The following is a 23,894-nucleotide window of genomic DNA, read 5'->3' as shown; positions in this document are numbered from 1 at the left end:
TATATATATATATATGTGTATATATGTATATATATGTATACATACATATGCAAAAATGAATTGCACATTTAGAAAAATGAATTGCACTGAATTGTCCTGCATCTTTAAATTCAGTTCATTCAGGTGTGAAGTGATGTCAATCAAAAAAGCCACAATTTTTGTCATCTAAAAAGAGAAATCAGTGAGCATGGACTTTATCTGTGGTTATTAAACCACTTGTTTCAGCTCTATTCTCTCTGTTAACATCATTGTTGAACAGTGAATTCATGCATTAGGATTCTGATCATATTGGGCTCTTAGGTTTGTTTTCTGTGTCTTCATTTCAGATGTGAGTGGGTACGTTTGTTCAAAGGAGTTGTGCTTTGCCTCGTAGTGCGCTTCATTTGCCGCTTTTACCAATAGTTACGGTTTCTGAACATATGAGACATGCTGGTTTTAACTGCCTGTGGGAAGAATTAACATAGAAGATTCTGTTCATTCTTGCTTTTAAATTCTATTCTCTCTGAACACGTTTCTCTTTTTGGAGAACGTCATGTGAGATAACTTCTCTGATTAGCGCAATGTTCCTGCTCTTCTTTCTATTTCCTCGTCTCTCCCCCGTGTGTCACGGTATGTGTAAATCTCACTGGAGTCAGGAAACTTGTCAGAATACTCATGTTTGATTGGCTGAGCTGCATCACCTGATGTGATTTACAACGCATTGGTCGGTGTGTTTCCTGCACCGCTGAACAAGTGCCCTAACGGCTGAATAACCTGCGCCGGTTAAAGTTGAACTCACTGTCTAATATGTATAATTCCAAAACGGATATATGTTCTGGATCCGGATGCAATTGCGTCTGGGTCCGGACCCGGACCGCCGTCCGCCAGTTGGGGACCCCTGGTCTAGGGGGATTTAAGGCTGTGCACCAGCTGCTGACAGACCATGCCTGTGCTGCCGCTCAACGACAAAAGGATGTGGACCGTACCTGAAATGGCCTTGAGCTCAGCTAGCTTTCCCCCTTAACTCCACTCTGTCCCCGCACTGCCATCCCCACAACTTTGTCGTTAGTGCAGCCGCGGTCCATTCCCGTTCTTGTGTTAACGGCCGTGCAGTGAGCGCAGAGTCAGTTTCAGTTCAGACACAGACACTAAACCAAAATACTTAAGTGTTATTGCTCATCGTCTATCAGTATCAACAATAAGCGTTGCACTCTTCTTCTACTCTGGCGTCTTATTAGGTGAGACCCGCCCTGTTGAGATTGAAAACCCTAAAAACCAACAAATGACAACCTGTGGCCTTGACAATATGGAAACTGTGACAAATGTTTTTTCTATGCTGGATTTTCTCACTACGACTTCATCTGTTCCTCTCTAGGGGAGTGTCATATGTTGCTGGTGGGCGACCCTGGCACAGGGAAATCTCAGTTTCTAAAGTATGCAGCTAAGATCATGCCTCGCTCTGTACTCACAGCTGGAATTGGATCAACAAGTGCAGGTAGGCTGTGTTCTCTGTCAGCTCTCTTGTCAGTGCTGTATATTATCCATTTATCAGGAATTTGTCAATCAAGAGCTTGACGTTCTCACATAAATAATTTGACATGCTTACATATAAACATATCCAATCACTTCATGTTTTACTGGATGAACAAAATTTATTGACAAATAATGTCTTTTGTTGAAGGACTGACCGTAGCGGCGGTGAAAGATGGAGGTGATTGGCATCTGGAAGCAGGAGCCCTGGTCCTGGCAGATGGTGGTTTGTGCTGCATTGATGAATTCAACAGTATCAAGGAACACGACCGCATCAGCATCCATGAAGCTATGGAACAACAGTCTATCAGTGTGGCCAAAGCTGGGTAGGACAGTCATGCCAACATGTCCACATGCTCATAGAATTACAGTCAAGGCAAAGAACACCGACATTCATCTAGGTTTATTGGGGTTTTGCTGTAATAAGGTGTACAAAGGCGACTGTGGCTCAGTGGTAGAGCAGGATTTGGGGATTTGGGGTTCGATCCCCGACTCCGCTAGTCCATTTCAATGTGTCCTTGGGCAAGACACAAATTACTGCTGCGGTTTATGAATGGGTATGAATGCTTAGATAGATCCTGATGGGCAGGTGGCACCTTGCATTGTATCCCCTGCCATCTGTTTATGAATGGATGAATGATGACATGTAGTGTTAAAGAGCTTTGAGTGGTTGGAAGACTAGAAAAGAACTATACAAGTGCAGTCCATCCATTTACAAGGTCTTTGAAAATAGCAGTTTCACATTGACATGTGTAAAATCTGTATTGACAAATGTCATACGTCACTGATGCATAGAGCTGCCTCTGTAACCTGAGGCTCATCATGCTTTTGTATTCTTGCCCCTCTGTTATGCTGTGTTCACACCGAGGCGTCACGAATGGAGTGATGTGTATAACTCAAATTCACCTCATTTGCGCAAGTTGAAATTTTTGAAACTCGGGTCAGAAATTTGCGTGACGCTGTATCGGGAAAGCATATCAGCGTTGAGGTTTCCTCCTGTCATCACTGACATTCTGGCGTTGTTGAATCAGGAAAAAAATATTGTAGCTGTAGGTGGGCACCCAGAGCTCTACGATACCTCATATTAGTAGAGACCGGACGCCTTTCTCAATATGCGTACTTGTCTGTACTTGTCTTCTCGTGGACTTGTGAAACGTCATCAGTCTCAGCCCAAGTACTGTTCCAATTCAAAGTTCGCATCGAGCCAAGCAAGGTCCAAATGCCCGGATGTGGCTTGCTCCGCCCATTTTACCGGGGATGCATCGGAGGTGACTTGGGTACATCCCAAGTCTCTTAATTGTCATTTCCTCGCTCCTCGCTTGAACCGGAAGTTGGTCTGCACCGCCATATTGATGGCCGTCCCAAAGCTCTTATTTAGCTCGGAGGAGCAAGGATCGAGGAGGGATCTTGTCTTGCTTTTGTTTATCTATACTTCTCCCACACGCTACATCCAACATAGTCTGCCGAAGCCTCCCTCCACCATTGCCAGTGAGCAACGGACCTTCAAAATAATAATAATAAAAAAACTGCGTTAACGCGCGATAAAATTATTATTGCCGTTAATTAATTAATGCGTTAACACGATAACGCGTTAACTTGCCCAGCCCTAATATATATATATGTATAAATACATATATATATTTATATGTGTATATAATATAATACACTTATATAATAATATATCATTTTTTATTTTCAATGGAAACGAAAAAAGCAGGGTTGTCATATTTAGATTGATTGTAAAAATACTTTACAGTAAAAAAACAGATTAAACTCATTAGCAAGACCAGCTGAGGTGGTGATGTCATCAAGTAAGCTGCTGTTCCAATTGTCCGTACTGCGTTCTCTAGACTTGAGTCTGGACTTGGATTCCAGACTCCAAAAGTACCCAAGTCCGTACTTGTGAAAGGAGAAAGGCCCTATGTGTATAAACCATATGATACAAACAATAAAAACAACGCTGCTGTATTTATGCATATATGACGATATGTTGAGTGTTGATGGAGCAATTCTAAAAGTTATTTGCTATTTTGCTCTTGTGTAGAGAACTAACCTCTTCTCACTCCTGTAAAATTTGCCTAAAATGCCTATCAACCGCGTACCCAAAGTAAACCGACAGCTCTTATTGAACCATTGGGAGTACATGTATGGTTTTAGTCTCTATTGAACGGCAACACTCTGAAGTTTCTTCACAATCAGTCAGAATCACTGTAAGTGGTACTAGCATTGAGCTATGGAGTTTTCAGCACAGTGAAAGAGAAGGATTTTATTTCCGCCTAGATTTGTTTTGGCCAACAGATGGCAGCAGTTATCTATGGCTGGGACTTATGACCCGGAAAACACAATCCTACGTCAGCATGAAGTCATGGTACCTGGTATAAGTTAGAATTTGATAACAATACGACAGAAAATTAATATTTTACACGTGGTTTACTAAGAGTGCGGCCACGTAAAAACGCATTTGGAGGCTCGCGTCACCACGTCAAAATGCATATACTACGATAAACTACGTGTCCGAAATTCGAACTATAGTTTATTTATGTCGATGTATGGTTAACTACATCATATTTAAACATTGTCAACTTTCACAGATTCTTGAAAATTCTCATGAACCAGACTTTGGTCTTGATAATCTGTCCCAGGTACCTCAGTCACGGTTTTATTTGCAGTTTTGAAAACTTTCCCAGAGGGCCATCTGATAAATCTGCATATCCTTGGCTTCCTAATTTCATTGGCTATATGGAGCCTGAGTTTGAACAGGATCTGTTGCGATTGGCTCGAGCTTTACCCAAAGAAGAGAGGCGGGCATTGTCTTTCAAAGCGGACTCTCGTTGGGTGTTCCAGACTGTGACCGGGCTATAGAAGCTCCTATTGGGTCAAATGAGGTGTCAATCTAACCGGCGGAATGCAGGCTCCATTTTGCAAAAATCTCCGCTCTGTTGACATGGAAAGTGAAATTATGCCCGAAATATGATCGCAGGTTATCATATCTGCTGGCTAATTTGAAATGATGCAACAGCACCCCGTGGGTCTTTATGGACGTACTAATGTGTTTTGGACTAAATCTTTTACTGGATTCGATCGAGTGGACCCTTAGCCACCTAGCAAGACCGTTTTTGCTGGACTATGATGCACAATGGGCACGTTATGGATCATAATCGGTGAGTCACGGCGATATTTTATCGGCTATTTTTGGAGTGCTTGTTTGACAGAGACGTTAACTGTACCTGCTGCTGTTATTGTATCTTGAAATGGTTTGCATAAATCGAATTACAAGAACCGTAGCTTTCTAATGAGATATCACATTAATACTCATCGTTACAGAGCAGTTGTGTACATAACACAAATATGCCGTTAACACTCTGACGGCCCGCCTGCGGGCCGTCAGAGTGGGATGAGGTGGTGGGCCATGTGTTTTATACTTGGGCCTTCAGTGCTGTCCTACTACAGTTTAGCCACCTCCTAATAACCTCATTATGAAGCCACAGCTACGGTTATTAGGGGTGTAACACTACACATATTCGTATTGAACCGTTCGGTACGAGGCTCACGGTTCGGTACGCATTACGAATCAAACAATACGTTTGAATGATACTAGTGCATTTGGAAAATGCAGAAGCTTAAATTGTGGGAAATATAATGTTCTCTCGGTGGAGCCACTGCACTCAACATGGCAACCCACCCGACGTAACAGGCAACGTGCTGTCTGACAAGCCCACCACGGAAGAAGAACATTGTACTCTGGTGAGGCACGTGTGTTCTGGGAGGCGCGCTATGCTAAACTAGCTTAGCAGGAAAACAACAGCAGCACACGCTACAAACTCCCCGCAGCTGTTCCCTACTGATTCAAATGGGGCTAAAGCAATCGCCACACAATCTCGATTTCTCTAGACCATAATTCCTGCTTCATAAAAGAAAACAAAAGCCCAAACGGAGAACTAAATGTCCGAACCCTAACCCCTACAAGTTATTTGTTTCGTGTAAAAATGAAGCTCACACCTACAAATACACTAACTGCAAAGTGCAGATGCATGTATACGCACATGACAGGATGCTTCGTCATTAACGGACAATGCACATCAGTGTATCCCCTAGGTTTACAGCTTTTGGGGGGGGCACAAACACTTAAAGGAATCATGGTGTTCATGTGTTTCTTTTAATGACAGCAGGCAACACTTGCCATCTTCACCACTCTGGGAGCATTTAAAAAATGCAGATGATGATATCTGCTTTTCAGGTGGTTGATGTGACATATTTTCCGACGCGCGCTTTCTGTCCGCTGGTGGGAGCGTGCGTGCGTGTGTGTGTCGGGGCGCCATTCCGCCGTGCGTGATACAGAGAGCAGAGGAGAATTGTAGACGTGCGACCATGTAGAGACAGAAATGACATGCCGTCGTTTAAATAAGATAAATAACTTAAGGCTATTACATTAGTCATTTAGCAGATGCTTTTATCCAAAGCGACTTACAATAAGTGTATTCAACGTAGGTATTCAAGAGAACTACTAGTCACCAGAAGTCATAAGTGCATCTCCTTTTTTAAACAAGCATCTAAGAGCATAAACCAGAGCAAAAGTACAGAAACAAACTAATGCGAATACAATAATTGCAACAAACTAATACGAATACAATAAGTGCAACAAACTAGTATGAATACAATAAGTGCTATGTGGAAGGCTCAGGGTAGTACTTCTTGAAGAGGTGAGTTTTCAGCCTGCGCCGAAAGATGGGCAGCAACTCTGCTGTCTTGACGTCAGTTCATTCCACCACTGAGGGGCCAGGACAGAAAACAGCCTTGACCGGGTCGATCGGCCGCAGGGACCTCTGAGCGACGGGGCAACCAATCGCCTCGAGGCAACAGAGCTAAGTGGTCGGGCGGGGGTGTAGGGCTTGACCCTGGCCTGTAGATAGGAAGGAGCTGTTCCTTTCACTGCCCTGTAGGCTAGCACCAGAGTCTTACACTGAATGCAAGATGTTACAGGGAGCCAGTGTAGAGAACGGAGAAGGGAAGTTGTGTGGGAGAACTTGGGGCGATTGAACACCAGGCGAGCTGCAGCTTTCTGGACAAGCTCCAGAGGTCTGATGGCTGACGCCGGGGCTCTGGCAAGTAGTGAGTTGCAGTAGTCCAGGCGGGAGATGACAAGAGCCTGGATTAGCACCTTCAGTGCTCCTTCCTCATGGAGGAATTTAATCTAAAGGAAAAATTTCTCCATTCACTTGAATGGGGTTTCGGCGTGAAGAGAGCTAAAAGAAACACTTAATTAACTTTGGGCCCATATTGACTAGCCATACGTTAACGTAGAAACATGATTACAATTTTAAAACGTAGACAAAACGCTGCACTTTATTGAGCCAAATGGACATTTTGATAGCTAGCACAGTTTTCATGAAGTCACAGATTAAGTTTCAGGAAAATCTTGGGTCCGTTTCAGATGTTATAATGTGTGTGTATTGCACGGCTCGTTAAGAGCTAGAGTGAGGGCATAACTGTCAGAGTGGAGCAGAGCAGGAAAATATTCTGTGATTTTTCCAAACAAATTGCTCTAGCTGTAAAGTGTCTATGGAATCCAACGGACTTACACATTTGGCTCAAAGAGCCGCAGAGCGACATGAACTCCAACCAACTGCTCCATTAGACTCCATGTTATATCTCACCACTCATTTCTCAAAGAAAGCGGACGGTACCAGTTTTGTATATTGCTCTGGAGCTCACATTATTAACACCACAAACATAAAAAACACATTACCGCGTTTGGCAGAGTCTTATCTTTCTCACGGTATCCATATTTTGGCACTCCGACTCCTGCTAATTTGTTAAAAGGAGGTTTTGTTCAAAATCACTGATTACTGCAACGTTTCTTAATCACTCTGCCTCTAACACCAGGTGCGTCCTCACCATGGCAACCAGTTACACACACACACACACACGCAGGCTCTCTCTCTGTCTGCCTCTCTACACACACACATGACTTGGAGATATTCAGTCAAAGGCATTGTTAAACCTCCTGTCTGTCTATCTCTCTCTCTCATCACTCTCTCTCTCTCTCTCTCTCTCTCTCTCTCTCTCCCTCTCTCTCTCTCTCTCTATATCATACAGTCATTCAGGTCTTAGATATTTTTAGAGAACCCACCCCCCCTCCCATTTTAAAATAAAAGCCCCAGAGTGAATTCTCACTGGAATGCTTATGATGAAGTCTATCATTTAATAACCTCTGTGTTTGTGTGTTAAACATTATGCATATGTCTCCTCTCCATCCTCTCTCAGCCACCCAGTCCCACCCTTTCAAAATAAAAGCCCTATAGAGTAACTGTATCTTAACATGAAGCTCAGAATGAGGTATGTACAGAAATGATGGGAGCGTCAGCTCCCATTATTTCCAAAGGCTTCTCAAACAAAGATGTATATGTCCAGTACAGAAATGACGGGAGTGATTTGTGGACTGTCCATCACAAATACAAGATTCAATCCAAGAGTATGAATCTAAAATGCAGAAAAGAGAGAAGCGATATCTCAATCGAACCTGAATGACACTACCGGTAACATCAGCGAGTGTAGCTATATATTGCGACGTCTTCGGGCAGTAGAAGCCACACTGTCAAAATTTCTTGCGAAATTTTCAAGTTATTATGACTAGGATTAAGCCTGATGGATTATATACAGTGTGCTTTGGCACAGGCAGTTTTACTGCCTTTGTGCTACAAAGCCACACTGAATGATATTAGCAGTCGGAGTCAGCAGGGCCATGATGGGCGGAAGGACCATGGTCTAGATATAACCACGATCCATGTAAACCTGTGAGGCGAGAAGGCACAAAGACTCCGGGGAAGAAGCAAAGTTGGTAATGAGCATTAATGGGACAGGAATTCATACAGAAGGAGATGAAGAAGAGGAGAGAGGAGCTCAGTGTAGCCTAGGAAGTCCTCCATCCGTCTAGGCCTATAGCAGTTTATCTAGGGGCTGGTCCAAGGCAAACCTGAGCCAGCCCTAACTATAAACACTATGAAAAAGAAAGTTTTAAGCCTACTCTTAAATGTGGTGAGTGCGTCTGCCCTCCAGACTGAAACGGGAATCTGGTTCCACAAAAGAGGAGCTTGATAACTCAGGGCTCTGGCTCCCATCCTACTTTTTAAGACTAGGAACCACAAGTAACCCAGAATTAAAGGAGCGCAGCTCTCTAGTAGGGTAATATGGTACTATAAGCTCCTTAAGATATGATGGTGCCGTATCAATTAGGGCTTTGTAGGCAAGGAGAAGGATTTTAAATTATATTCTAGAAGCCAGTGCAGGGAAGCTAACACAGGAGTAATATGATCTCTTCTCTTAGTTTTTGTTAGTACATGTGCTGCAGCATTCTGAATCAACTGGAGAGATTTAAGAGACTTATTAGAGCAGCCTGATAATAAGGAATTGCAGTAATCTAGTCTAGAGGTAACAAATGCATGAACTGATTTTTTAAATGTTACGTAGGTGAAAAAAGGCAGTCCTTGAAATGTGTTTTATCTTGGAGTTAAAAGACAAATCCTGCTGGTCAAAGGTAACTCCAAGATTCTTTATGGTGCTGTTGGATGCCAGCGCAATGCCATCTAGAGAAACTATATCATTAGATAACTCATTTCAGAGGTGTTCAGGGCCTAGTAGAATAACTTCAGTTTTGTCTGAGTTTAACATTGGGAAGTTGCAGGTCATCCAGGTTTTTATGTCCTGAAGACATGCTTGAAGTTTAATGAGCTGGTTGGTTTCATCTGGCTTGATCGATAGATATAATTGATCGATCGATATATTTGGGTATCATCTGCATAACAATGAAGGTTTTTGGAGACTTTTCTGATAATATTGTGTCATGGAAGCATATACTGGATAAGGTGAATACAAATGGTCTAAGCACAGAACCTCGTCGAACTCTTTGACTAATTTAGGTTAATTGATGACTCTAAATTGCCCGTAGGTGGGAATGTGAGCGTGAATGGTTGTATGTCTCTGAGTCAGCCCTGCGATAGTCTGGGGACAGTACAGGATTTGCCCAATGTCAGCTTAGATCGGCTCCAGTCCCTCACGACCCTGAATAGGATAAGTGGTTACAGATAATCAATTGACTGGATAATTAACATACAAAAGAAACAGAATGATTATAAAATTGTGATATTTGGATTATGTTCATGATTGCATGTTTTAACAGGTAACTACATTACATTACAGTCATTTAGCAGACGCTTTTATGCAAAGCGACTTACAATTCAGATTCTATCACACCGTAGGCACAGCTATGGGAGCAATTTTGGGGTTAAATGTCTTGCTCAAGGACACATCGACGTGCAACTAGCGGAGCCAGGGTTCGAACCACCGATCATTTGATCGAAAGATGGCCTTGCTCTCCACTTACCCACCGTCACCCCGGTAACAAGTAATTGTATCGGATTACATTTTTAAAGTAACCCGTACAACCCTGCCAACGAGTTACCACTATCATCTCTGAGGCAAGAGATGATAGTGGTAACCAGATGGATTAGATTTGTCATCCAGTCTTATACAACATTATCCTAGAAAACACTCTGCCTTGAAAATAGAGGCTTTTTCTTCAGAAAAACAATATTGTTGTTGGTAAGCAAAGTTAAGATTGACTTGAGTCAATGAGTTTATTCTTTATCCTGCTTTACATTGTCTCCTCTTTACAGTATGGTGTGTAAGCTGAATACTAGAACCAGCATCCTGGCAGCTGCCAACCCTAAAGGCCAGTACGATCCCAACGAGCCACTGTCTGTCAATGTGGCTCTGGCCAGCCCTTTGCTGAGTCGCTTTGACCTGGTTCTAGTTCTGCTGGACACCAGAAATGCAGAGTGGGACCACATCATCTCCTCTTTCATTCTAGAGGACAGAGGTATAGGATAAGCATTTGAATTTAGAAAAGAAATGCTAAAATCAAAACGACTACTTTCAGAAAATGAATTTTGATTATATTAATATTTGAATGATTGTTATTGTGTTATTTATTACAATATGATGATGATATTACAAAACCATCATAGGTGAATTAGTATATAACTATTATTTTACCTATTCTTTTTTTTTTTTGCATTTCTGTATGGTGTGGTCAAAGCTGGTATTTGTGCACAATTGCAGATAAAGATTTGGCTACATGCATTTATATTTTGTTTTTTTAAACATTATTGACATAATTAAACAAAGCATGTAAGACAAACTTTGAACCGGTAAATAAGTAGAACAAGAAATATAATGGAATTTAAAAAGATATAAAACCTTAAAACGTGTGTGCGTGCGTGCGTGCGTGCGTGCGTGGATATTGGGCAGCAGATGTGCCTTCTCTACTTCTCCAAGGAGTGGTTTCAATTTTGAGAGCTCATTAAACTCTGAAATCTGTGTTTACAGAGTTGAATTTTTCAGAATAAATGCTATTTAATTCATTACATTTTTTACATTTTCAGAAGAAATGCTTCTCTGTCTCTTGTTTTTTTTTTTTTTTTTTTTTTTGGGTGCCATGATTTTCTGTGTTCCTATTTGGATTCCCAGCTTCAAAATGTCTCTCTCTGTCAAGCATTGTGCTCTGGAAGTGGTCGTGGCGCTTGGTCGTGCACCTGTGAATTTTTTGTAACTATGGCGATCAGAGCTTTTCAGACGTGGCTGTCACTAATAGTTCACTGATATAAGCACTATTTACATGCACCAATTTGTTTTTAAATGCTTGAGAAACAGGAGGACATTTGAGTGAATATTTTGCAGCCAAATCAAATTGTTAACAGGATTTTCAACCTTCATTTTGTTAAAATGTATCAATCTGGAGAAATATACATCAACAGTAGCATCATATATATCAGCAAATGTGTTGATGATGTGGTGATCACAAAGACAATTAGATCATTCCCCAACCAGAAAGTCTGGATGAATGGAGAGGTGATGGCACTATCCAAAGCCAAAAAAACCTGCCTTTTGGTCAGGTGACAAGGAAGCATACAGTATCGCTAGAGCTACACTGACAGCTTATATCAAGGAGGCAAAGCGGAGGTGTCAAGAGAAACTAATGAGAGACCTCAACATCAACAACACTAAAGATACGTGGCAGACGATCCAAAATGACGAAGGCTAAAAAAGCAAGAGTTCACCCATCATGGGTGAGGTCACGCTGCCAGATGAGCTGAACACGTTTATGCTCACTTTCATCTCCTCAACAAAGAGTCAGCTGTCAAGTCTACCAGAGGACCGCCCACTGTCAGTATTCACAGAGGATGTGAGAAAAAACCCTGATGAGAGTTGATATGAGTAAAGCTGCTGGGCCTGATAACATCCCTGGTCCTGTCTATGAACATGTACCAACCAGCTAACTGATGTCATCACTGATATGTTCAACAAATCACTTTCAGAGGAGAGTGTTCCCACCTGCTTCAAGACAGCTACCATTGTTCCTGTACCTAAACAGTCTGCAGTGTCCAGGCTAAATGACTACCACCCTGTGGCATGAAGTGCTTTGAGAAACTGGTTCTCCAGCTCATCAAAAACAACATCCCAGCCAGCCTGGATCCTCACCAGTTTGCATACAGAGCCAACAGATCCACAGAGGATGCTGTCTCCACTGATCTCCACTCGGCTCTCACTCATCTTTCAGCGCTTCATTGGAAAACCTTAATAGTAGCTTTGAATTAAAAAATGTAATTTGGTACAGCCCTAAAAAATGAATACACTGAAAACATCTTACTTCTGAACATATACAGTATTTTTTTGAAAATAGCAGAATGTTGATTTAGCAGTAGGCTAATTATTATTAATATAGTTTTTGTTAAGGCATGATGTAAATATTAAGTATTTATTTTTGTGATTGTATATCATAAAATCTGTAATGATTTAATGCTCTAGTATTCATTTCAAAGGCTTCATGATGAAGTAGTGAAACATCAGTGCTCTTGTTTTGCTTTCAGGGCTGCCTGCTGAGTCTGCTAGTGTGTGGTCCTTGGAGAAAATAAAGGCTTACTTCAGTGTGATTAAACGCTTGCAGCCGCAGCTGTCTGAGGAGGCCAACATCATCTTGACACGTTACTACCAGCTGCAGAGACAGAGTGATGGTCGCAACGCTGCCCGCACCACCATCCGCATGCTGGAGAGTCTAAGCAGACTGGCTGAAGGTGAGGAGGGAACTTTAACTTAATCTCAATTTAATGAATCATCATAAGTTAGTTGACCTTAGCCTTTGAAGCTGATTGATTGACTGTGGTCCGTTCTCATACTTACCAAATGATGGACCCCTAAAGTGCAATTTTAATATAGATATAGAAAATAAACGGATATGAGTTTGCCCTCTGGTAGGAATGTTGACTCTACTGTGCTGACTGGTAGATCCTACTCTCTATTAACGATGACTAATAGGCTGCTCTAGCATTACAGAGGGCCTTCTTATATATCTTAAGACTGTCAATTCTTCCAAATTGGTGGAACGACATGTTCTTTCAAATTTTCGCGATGTTTGCTTTAATTTGCGGGTTTGAGGGTTATACCATGGAGCGAACCTCCTTTGATTTATTATCTTCTTTTTTAGAGGAGCAATAGAGTTGAGTGTCACTCTCAGTGAGCCTGTAGCACTATCGACACAATCATCAACCTGGGACGGACTAAAGTTATCAGAGGAGTTCTCTGTTATACTAAGACATGGTATTGAGTTAAATACAGATGGAATTGCTTCTTTAAATTGAGCTACATCACCATCAGATAGACATGTGGTGTTGAAACTTTTCCCTAATGGTACACTCCGGTAGTAAGAATTCAAAAGTTATTACGTAATGGCAGTGGCGAGCCGTGCATTTTATACCTGGGCCTGCACTCGTAAAAATGAAGCGCAACACCGACAAATACACTGAGTGCAGATACATGAATACCCGCATGACGGGATGCGGCGGCATTAACGAACAATGCATATAGTCAAAATCAATTCAGCTAAAACACGCATTCCGCCACACACTCAAGAGCACAGACCATTCAAATATTATTCATATCAGAGGGAACAATATTACCCATATCATGAAAACGACACGATAGACAAATGAACAGAGTAGTAACCCCTATCACTCCCTCCAGGAAACACACGACTCCGTAGTTCTTGTTACTGACGGATTTATTCGTCTGTCAACACCGAGAGGGAAAATGAGTCCACTTGAAAACACATGAATCTTCAAAGTAGATCACTTAAACACTTAAACTTAACTTTAACACTTTGCTGTCGCTTCGCGCGTCTTCTTGTTGCTGTGCACCGGCTAAATGTGTCCCCAGCGTAACATAGGACGTAACAATAGTTCCTATCACATATAAAACCAAACGAAAATCCATATTCATAAAAACAAGTTGTACAAATAATAACATACTGTATATTAAAGCTGCAAGCAGCATTGATCGGGCCCTCGCAACTTCACGCACGTCGAGGGTACTGGCAGGACTCTGGATGACGCGGCCATGCATTTCTGTGACCATCATACACAGCGCCTGGAAATTGCAAAAACGACACTAGAAATTCATACAAAATTCAAAATGGCTGACTTCCGGTTGGGTTTAGGGCATGGATCCTGGAGACTTTTTTTTAAGTCCAAATGTAGTTTATGAGCCTTCCAAATTTTATACATTTATGTGAAACGTACTGCGAGGGCTGCTTCGTCGAAATCTTGTAGGGGGCGCTATTGAGCTTATTTGTCCCTCTGAACCAATAAAATCATATTATATAACTGCATTTTGGGCTTGAAATCTGTGTGCCAAGTTTGCTTATGTTTCAAGCATTTTTAGCCTGTCAAAATTACCTTCGTTTTTCAACGGCGTTTGACGAAACATCAAAAGCTTCATGAACTGGCATTATGAACTTCTTACATTTGTGTGGAACTAGCTTGATGTTGATCTGATGTACCTACTAAGAGAAACAAGCCAAAGTATAAAGACTTTAACTGACTGTTACCAGTAGGTGGCACTATGACTATGATTCAAAATTGGCCTGCAAATGTCTTCAGGCCTGGAGTCTAATCAAAGATGTGAAATCTGGTAAAGATCTGATGATGTGGAGTTGAGTTACATCAGTTTATTTCTTCATGGCGAAGGATGGAAATTCGCCGAGCCGCCACGTCGCCGCCCTTCGACAACTTCTTACGATCTACAATCACAATGAAGCATTATCAAGGTCTTAAGTATGATAATAATAATAATAATAATAACAAACATTAGAATAATAACAGGTCCTCCGCTGCGACTACGTCGGTGCTCGGGCCCTAAATATAAACAAGCATATTAAATAATGACATGAATAATATTTCTCGAAGTTAAAGCTACTCCAGTTAACTTACCAGAGCTGTTGTTCACTATTTAAAGACAAAGTCCATCCTCCTTTCTTTGTTAACAAAGAGTTTAATCCCACGGTTGTTCAGTACATCCGTGCGTTTTAGTTCCAGTAAGAAGTCCTTCTCGATTCATGGACGCCAGTGAAGACAGTCGAGCCTCCCCAGTTATATTTCTTGAATACGTTTTAATGCGTTTGAGGGCTGAAAATATCCGCTCCACAGAGGCAGCAGATATTGGGATTATCACCGCCCAACATGTCAGGCTAGCCCACTGACCAATCACATATGTCTAGGCCAGCTAGCAGGCTCTGGCACGTCAAAGAATACGCCCAACATGTCAAACTAAAGATCGGATTGGTTGAAGACTATGACGATCAACAATATCGTCCCCATTCACTTAAACTGCAAAGGGATGCACGTGTGAGTCTGCAGGCCTCGGGCCTCTCTTCTTACCTAGAGACACAGAGGTGAAATCTGATTGGATAAAAGCTCTACTTAAAACAAGCTGCACTGGAAGCAGAGCAACTGAGGAAGACAGTAGCTTTGCAATGAGAAAATAAGATAATGGGAAAAATAATTTTATAAATTATAATACATGTAGTGTATTTAAGAAAAATTATTAAATTATAAAATAGATATAACTTTGTGATTCAGTTTAGGCCAGCAGAGAAGGCTTTGCAGGCCCTGACGGCCCACCACTGCGTAATGGTCCGATAAAAGAGGGTTCTGTGGAAAGACTTAAATGTTAAAACATGTTAAATGTTAAATGTTGGGTGTGGTTAAAACAGTGAGTGGGTTTCTGTACACTCTGACAGAAGCTAATGAAATCTAATAATGAGATAAACTTTCTTTAAATGTAATAGCAAACATTGTCTTAGGGCAAGCCACAATGTGAATAAATTGAGTTGTGTATGAATAGCTGAAAGCAGCAGAACTTTCTGCCACTCACAGGTTTTTTTTTTTTTTTAACCTTGCAGCCCATGCCAGGCTCATGTACAGAGAGATGGTGACCATAGAGGATGCTGTCATGGCTGTCTCTGTCATGGAGTGCTCCATGCAGGTAAGATGAAAACAAAATGACCTTCTTTGCTACAAGAATATTGATCACAAAAATGAGTTTACCCGTGTCTTTCTGTTTCTTAATATTGGTGTTGTAACTTACAATGCCAGTGATGTATTTTGTCCATTATGGAACAATGTTCAGTTTTCATTTGACAAAGACACAAAGATGGACAATAGTAATATATACTGTATACTTAACAACATTTTTAAATGGTATGAAAATAAACTTCCCTTTGTACTCTCTTTACTGTGTTGTAGATGTAATTTGAAATGGAAAAAAATGCTGGTTTTGCCCATCAGTCTACACTTAATAACACATAATGATAAACAAAAAAACTAGAAATGTTTACACATTTATTAAATTATCAAAAAATGGCTACTTGAATTTCATTAAACAGATTGGTGATATTTATTAACTGTGCTGAAAATCTGTGCCAACAAAGACTGGAGACAGCACAGCTTATTCTGTCATCTGACGCATCAGCATACAGTACAGTTTCAGTGTCTAACCAGCCCTCAGATACAAGCAGTAAGGCTCTCACCAGCTGCTCGGAGAAATCTCTTCAACAAATCCTAACATTACAATCAGTGTTGCATCAACAACAAAATAAATAGACAGTAAGAGTTTGTATGTCCTGTTGCGTTTTTATGGTGCTGAGACAGGTTGAAAACTAGGGAGTCAATGCAATATCAGCTTTATGGCTGCTGCAACCATTGTCTACTGCAGCAGTACTCATTTATTATTTTCATATCTGTTATTTTTGTTATCTGTTATCTATTTAAATAGATTTCCCTGTTGCCCATTTTGACATTTTTAGATAGACACAATAATAAAGTATTTATCTATCTATGACCTTGTGAAATTAGAGTTTACATGAATCTTTATGCAACTTTATATGTAATAAATTGAGATTATTCATCTGGTGCAGTCCCTTTATGACGCAGTGAGACAATTCCCCACACATTGTACTGCTTTGGGACTCAATGCATCCAGATAGTGGCCTGGTTGAAAGTCACTGCGATGTTCAGGATACATCACAGAGTGACAGCTTATTCTTTAAGCTCAGCAGAAATATTGAATTGATTAATGTTCAACAAATTATTGTGATACATTTTGACATTGACCCTAGTGACTATTAACCATTTGGCCCATTTTCCACCATAATGCTGCAGCCTGTGATCTTGTGGCAGTCTGTAACTATGCGGTGCATTCATCTTTCAGGGCGGCGCTCTGCTGGGGAATGTGAATGCATTACTCACCTCATTCCCTGACGACCCCTGTCAGCAGTATCAGATTCAGTGTCAGATGTTACTGGATGGGCTGAACCTTCCACTGCTCCTTCAGAAAGAGATGGACAGACAGGCCAGGTGAGTAACTGATGGCTTTTGTTGAGTCTCAGTCAAGTATTGCCTCCCACGTTTCAGCTACACATCTCAGTCCACTCCAGCGTTTTAGCACTTATTCAGAAATAATCTCCATCTAGGCTAAAAACCCCTGAAAATGCATATCGCATGATCACGTACACTGGGCATGAGCATGCTGGTATCTACCCTGCAGAGGGTTGCTTAGTTGCAGAAAATACTCAGGAGGAACAACAGCAATGGTGTAAAGTAAGCCCAGAGCTTTCTTTGCTTGGACTGACGATGTTACTGACAGTAACACGAGTATAAGGCGGTAAAGGCGACGGAAAACATAGATTGGGAGTTCTTGCAAAAGGTCGCGTGATGGGGTCGTGAAGAATCGGGGAAGGACACGCCATGACTAATAACTTACATTTAGAAATTATAATACACTACATGTATTATAATTTATAAAATTATTTTCCCCATTATCTTATTTTCTCATTGCACAGCTACTGTCTTCCTCAGTTGCTCTGCTTCCAGTGCAGCTTGTTTTAAGTCGAGGTGAAATCTGATTGGATAAAAGCTCTGTGTCTCTAGGTAAGAAGAGAGGCCCGAGGCCTGCAGACTCACAAGTGAATCCCTTTGCAGTTTAAGTGAATGGGGACGATATTGTTGATTGTCATGGTGTTCAACCAATCAGATCTTTAGTTTGACATGTTGGGTGTATTCTTTGACATGTCAGAGCCTGCTAGCTGGCCTACAAGTACGTCAGCATTATGTGCAGCTCAGTTTCCAGGTGCAGCGCTGCAGTGAGGAGCGTGTGCTGTGATTGGTCAGTGGGCAAGCACGTGACTATTGTGAAACGAAACCTAACATCAGAGGCTTAGTCGGAGTAGTGAGAGTTCAAATTGAAAGATATGGAACAAATTATGACATTTTTTGCATTTTGCTTGGTGTAGATTATTTTCTTTTTTACCTAGCTTTGTTTTTTTAACACTCAATGGCTGAAGGAGGAGAAACGGATTTGTGAGTTGGATTTAACCGTGGGATGAAACTCTTTGTCAACAAAGAAAGGAGCATGGAGTTTGTTTTTAAGTGAACAGCATTTGGTAAGTCAACTGCGTTTGTTTTTTTACATCTAATATCTGAATGGCCCGTGCCCTCGAGTGTGTAGCAGAATGCGTGTTGCTGCTGTTGTTTTCCTGTTAAGCTAGTTAGCGTAGCCTCCCAGAACACTTGCGGAGCACCAGCTGTTTTTTGTTGTTCCGGTTCAGAGGTCACAGCCCGTTGTCTCCTACGTGAGCGCAGAAAACATTATATTTCCCACAATTTAAGCTTCTGCATTTTCCAAATGCACCAGTATTATTCAAACGTATTGTTCGGTTTGTAAGCCTCGTACCGAACGGTTTAACGAATACGTGATGTTACAGCCCTAGAAACGAATAATAACCGTAGCTGTGGCGCCATCATGAGGTTATTAGGTGGTATTTCAGCTGCAGGAGAGCAGTGAAGGCCCAGGTATAAAATGCACGGCCTGCCACTGGGTGTGTAACAATACCTGTATTCATTGGCGGCTGGTGGAAAAATTTCTAGGTAGGGCCATCCTATCAATTTCAGCAAACATCCCAGTATCATTTAATGCAAATCGTATGAAACACGCATTACTATTTTGCAGTTAAATATTTAACATTTATTCCAACACGAAAAAAAGCAGTAAATAACACTTTGATAAACACGTCAGGACATCATATTTTTGTCACCCTCACAGGCAATTCAGTATAATATATACAGTATAATATATCATATAATATTCAGTATAATATAAAACGCACACATACATATATATAGATATTTAGATATATATATACACAGTATATATCTAAATATAAAATATTATATAACATGTTTATTTATTGAGATGCCCCTATGGACCTTGTTATAGGAGGTAAAGATCAGGAGAAGTAAACATGAAGGAATTAGGAATACTGATGTTAAATTAAGCTATGATGAGTTTTCACTGTTAATTTACCATCTCAATTAAATGTTGATGCCTCCATGACCAAATTAAGCAGATGAGACTGAGGACAACTATGTAGAAGAAAAGATGTTCATTTTGCCTAATATGTAGCTTGACAGAGTTCTCCATGTGTGCCCTGGTCTCATGTTTCCTTACTTCCTCCTCCCTCACTCCCTAACTGTCCATGTTGGATCTGTCCCCGTTGTTTTAAAAAGCTAAATAAGTTATTAGCATGATGTCATCCAGCTAGCCAAACCTGTCTGGTGTACAGCTACTAGAGAAGCATCGCATGTACTGCTTCCCTTTCCCACTAGTCTGCTGTCTGATTGTGAGGTCAGGCTGATCTGATATCAGCTCTTTGGCCTGCAGAATCTCTGCCAAAGTTCTCCTCTCAAACGGGTCTTGGAGGAGTAGTGCTCGCGCTGGCGCTCGCGCTCGCCTGTAGAGACTTCTGACGAGAACGCGCAGCTTTGGGCCAAATTGGTTTGGCCCCAAGCTGAATCTATTTGAGGGCGCTGATTGGCTAAATTGTATGTCACTCATTTATATCTTTAATCAGCAATTGGCTAAACTGCTTCATAGACCCGCCTCTTTTGGGCCAAATTCGTTTGGCCCCTAGCTGCGCGTTCTGAGACGTGTTGTGCACACAGGCGGAGAGGACAAGCAGGAAAAGCATATATTTTGTGCAGATATCATATTTTACACATATTACTGGGTACATTCCATGGTTCAGAAACACAAATATTGACAATTTGTATAATTTATTATTATTATAATTATTTTTATTTTTTTTGTGTGGCACAAGGTGCTCATGGCCCTCTATTGGCCAGCCGCCATTGCCTGTATTTGATTTTTTGTTTGGTACAGGAGGTTCTCTTCGTATTCGCCATCCTTTCGGTATGACAAGTGACACAAACTGCTGTTTCTATCTACTACTCGCTCATGTGGAACGGAAATTCTGGAGTGCGAGTTTTACCCGGAAAGTTTTGGCAGCGCACCAGTTGTTGTGTAAGCTGTCTCAATTCAGGGGCTGCATCCTTCGAAGGCGCATTCGTAGACCGGTTACGTCACAGCGCTGCGACTAGGCTGTCCCAATTCGCATGTTTGTTGAAGACTCCTTCAAATGCAGCCGACGAATGCGGGGGGGGGGGGGGGCGGGGTAACAGCTGTTGACGCAAACAGGAAGTCCTCTGTGGCGTAGGCCGTCTCATTTCGGAGACCGCACGGTCTAGCCTTCGCGGTCCTCAAAGGACGCGGCCCTCGTAGACCGCGAAGGCTGGGTCCTCCGAAGGATGCAGACCCTGAATTGAGACACAGCTGTAGCGGCGCTGTAGTCAGCTGTAGCGGCGCTGTAGCGGCGCTGTAGCATGGTAGTTGGCTTAGCCCCGTTAGCTGGGTTAATCATGGTCTATGATTTGTTTCAAACTGTAAACCGACGGTTAAACTAAAGTCAGGTTTATCTGTGGTGACACTTCACACGTTTAATTTACGGCGGCATCACCAGGATGTGTCGATTAGTGGAACGAAACAAAAACTGAGTGGACAGGGAGTCCTCTCCACGTTCAGACAGCCTCCCACTATAGATTCAGACCAAGCCAAAGTAACTCATGCTAGAGTATCGCTGTTTATATGTGATCATAGACGATACAGATTTAAAAGGATGAGTGCTTACGCCCTGCTACAATGTGAGTTCACATGTGCATTTAGTCAGTCTGTTGTCTTAATCTGTATAAATGGGTATAAGCTATAGCCAAGAGTCCGATGATGGAGCATTGTAGAAGCAGAAATACTTAACACTTTTCAAAAGACTTTGTTTTCCGTATTGTACCAAAAATGTACCAAACTGTGACCCAAAATCTGAGGTATATACCAAACAGTGAATATTGTGTACTGTTATACCCCTACTGACAACAATCAGGAGTGAGTCCAGAATACGTAATCACAGAGTTTTCAGAAGTCTCCCCTTCAGGGGTTCTAAAATGCAGAGCAGTGTGGACTCTAGGTGTAAAGCAAAAGTTCTCATTTTTAAAAAAAATTTCTTCCATAATTGTCAACAAATCGCATAAAGGGATCAATGAACCTCCTAATCCTACCACGTATTGTCCATGTAACCAGATCTATGCAACCAAAATACTGTTTTTAAGACCATCAATACTGGGATGGACATTGCCAGGGTACTTTATTTGTCCCATCTTGTGGTTGTATTTTCTCTCAATACTTCCACAGCAACCTGTGTTTGTGCACAGTTGCATCGTCATCTCTAATGTTTTTAAGTAGGTTTTGTATCACCATGGAGTTGATAGACACATAATTGTACATGGATCAGGGTTTCTAAAGCTTTAGACATCACCAAAGGAGTTCATCTGCATTTTCTTTGTTCAATAGGCTGAAGAGCAAGGCCTCCCGCATTGACCCACCAACTGATCATTACCAACATCAACTCAGAGACACAAACTCCATCAACAAAACACACTGCCATGACATCACCAGTAACAAGAGTGATGACAGTGGCTTGGACTGGTTCCACTCCATCACTTCATTACTGTCCCCAGATGGTATAGCCTCGTCCATAACTACATCAACTCCAGAAAACTTCAATAGAAAACCAAACTGCAGTTGGTCAGACATGTCTACAGCAACTAAACTGCCAAGCTCTCCAACTGAAAAGGACATTCTAAGTAACACTAGCCCATCATTAAACCACGATGTCATTTCAAATCCGTTTGGAACAAGTGCCTCTACTTCACAAGAAGAAAATATTAAAGAAAGAAGCTCCATAATCCAAATGCAGATGATGCAGAACGATAAAAAACATCCAGAGTCCTTGGGGTGTGTGTTTCAGAGAGTCTCAAAGAATCTGAGACACAGAAGAGGAGACCTGGAGCTGAATCATCCGCATGGAGAGAGGGTGCTGTCTGGAGATGCAAGTAAAGATGTGACTGATGTTTTAGATTCCCACACTAGCAGCTTATTGTCTTCAGCTAAGAAGAGCCTTTCAAATAACCTAGTTCAGGGTAACTTGTCTCCTGGCAAAGAAACTAGATTTGAGAAGGAGGACAAGAAGGACCAGACTGAAGCTAAGAACATCAGTACTGTACTAAAGGAAAAGATGGCAGCTGAAGCTGAAACGGGTAAAGAGCTGCATGCAAAGTTGTCAAGCTTTATATTCAAACCAAGGAAGATGAGGCCTTCAGTCAATAACCACAGCCTTAATGCCAGCTCAGCCGTCAGTGCAGAGTTCCAAACTCATTGTAACTCGGGCAGCAGAGATCCTCACACCTACACAGAAAACAGAATGAGTGAGCCGAAGCCAATTAGTCATGATGACTCAGCTGACCCACCTACAGATATGGAGAGAAAGAAAAGGCAGAACCAGTACCTAAATCTTTCGGAAGGCGAAAACAGGATAATACAGGTGAGATGTGTCAGTGAGGTGGGAGGGAAAAGATCTGAAGCCACATCTCAAGGAAAAACTGTGTGTCAAGAACAAAGACCCAGAGTCAACACCAGTGAGGAGACTAAAGTAAAGCCAAACACTTTCGTCATTGATACAGCATTTTCCAAATCAGGCCACACTATGTCCACTGTGGCCTCTTCTACCCTGGCTAAACTCTCAAGATTCTCATTTCCCTGCACAGCTGAAGTCGAAACAGATCCTGCTACTGAAGTGGAAAAAAGGCCACTTCAAATTGATGGTGCTAGACACTTAACTAAAGATGCTCAAGAGCAAATTTTAAAGAGCAAAGTAAAGGATACAGAGCTCGCACCAGGACAGGGACATGAACAAGGGACAGAGTCACCAACTAAAACAATATCTAAATGCAAAGCACAGCCTTCTCATGCTTCAAACCAAAGAACGAGTGTAGACATGGCAAATGATGGTCCTGTTGCCAATCAAAGTAGTGGCAATCTGAAGAAGAGAAAGTGTTTTGAGCTGAGCCCTCCACCAAGTAGTGTTCATGCTTCCAAGGGTCCGTTCTCAGTACTGTCTCTGTTTGACTCTGCTGAGTTAAGTAATGATGTTCTTGAAACTGACTGGGACCAAGAGGTTTCAAAGAAAGCCAAAATGTGAAACCATAGGCTACTGTCACAATGTGTATGTGGACAACAATGCAATCACGTTTTGCTGTGTGGCTCATCAATTAAATTTTTTTCCTGATGTATGATTTAGTTACCTTCTGTAGTCTGGAAATAAACCTGTTCAATCGTTCGAATAGTTCAGGTGGAATTGTGTTTTCTTCTGCGTCCTCTTATAGCTGAAAAGGCTGGAGGGACTGAGCTATAATAGCAGTGGAGCTCAGGCAAATTAATTATCTGCGTGGTCACTAATAGGCGGACCGAGGTCAGAGTCCAGACCCAGATGCCGTTGTATCTGGACCCTGGACTTGTAGCAGATAGATAATTGAGAATCATGACATTTTCACGGAGCGCTTCTATTTTAACTGGCGCAGCTTTTCTAGACTTTACGGCACTCGTTCAGCGGTCCAGGAAACACACCAACCAGTTACTGAATATGCGTAGCAAACCATCTCACGTGATGCTGCTCGTCCAATCATATGTGTGTATTCAGATAAGCATCGCCCTTGACTCGAGTGCGATATTTGCGCACACGGGAGAGACGGGGAAAAAGTATGTGCGTCAGAGAAGTT

At 41.7% G+C, this 23,894-nt stretch overlaps 1 protein-coding gene across 1 annotated transcript; it reads left to right on the top strand.

Moving 5' to 3' along the window:
• The first annotated feature begins 664 nt into the window (after positions 1-664).
• Positions 665-23,665, top strand: mcm9 (minichromosome maintenance 9 homologous recombination repair factor). The gene is made up of 7 exons (XM_031872849.1): positions 665-1,474; positions 1,661-1,835; positions 10,182-10,384; positions 12,435-12,638; positions 15,800-15,882; positions 17,107-17,252; positions 21,631-23,665. Exons 1-7 carry the CDS (start codon positions 1,366-1,368, stop codon positions 23,315-23,317), a joined length of 2,607 nt encoding a protein of 868 aa, XP_031728709.1. The 5' UTR covers positions 665-1,365; the 3' UTR covers positions 23,318-23,665.
• The last annotated feature ends 229 nt before the right edge of the window (positions 23,666-23,894 follow it).

The sequence above is a fragment of the Anarrhichthys ocellatus genome, unplaced genomic scaffold (genome assembly GCF_004355925.1).
Source record: "Anarrhichthys ocellatus isolate YVR2014 unplaced genomic scaffold, GSC_Weel_1.0 scaffold66, whole genome shotgun sequence".
In the NCBI taxonomy this organism is placed as follows: domain Eukaryota; kingdom Metazoa; phylum Chordata; class Actinopteri; order Perciformes; family Anarhichadidae; genus Anarrhichthys; species Anarrhichthys ocellatus.
This window is presented reverse-complemented; position numbering and strand designations above follow the sequence as displayed.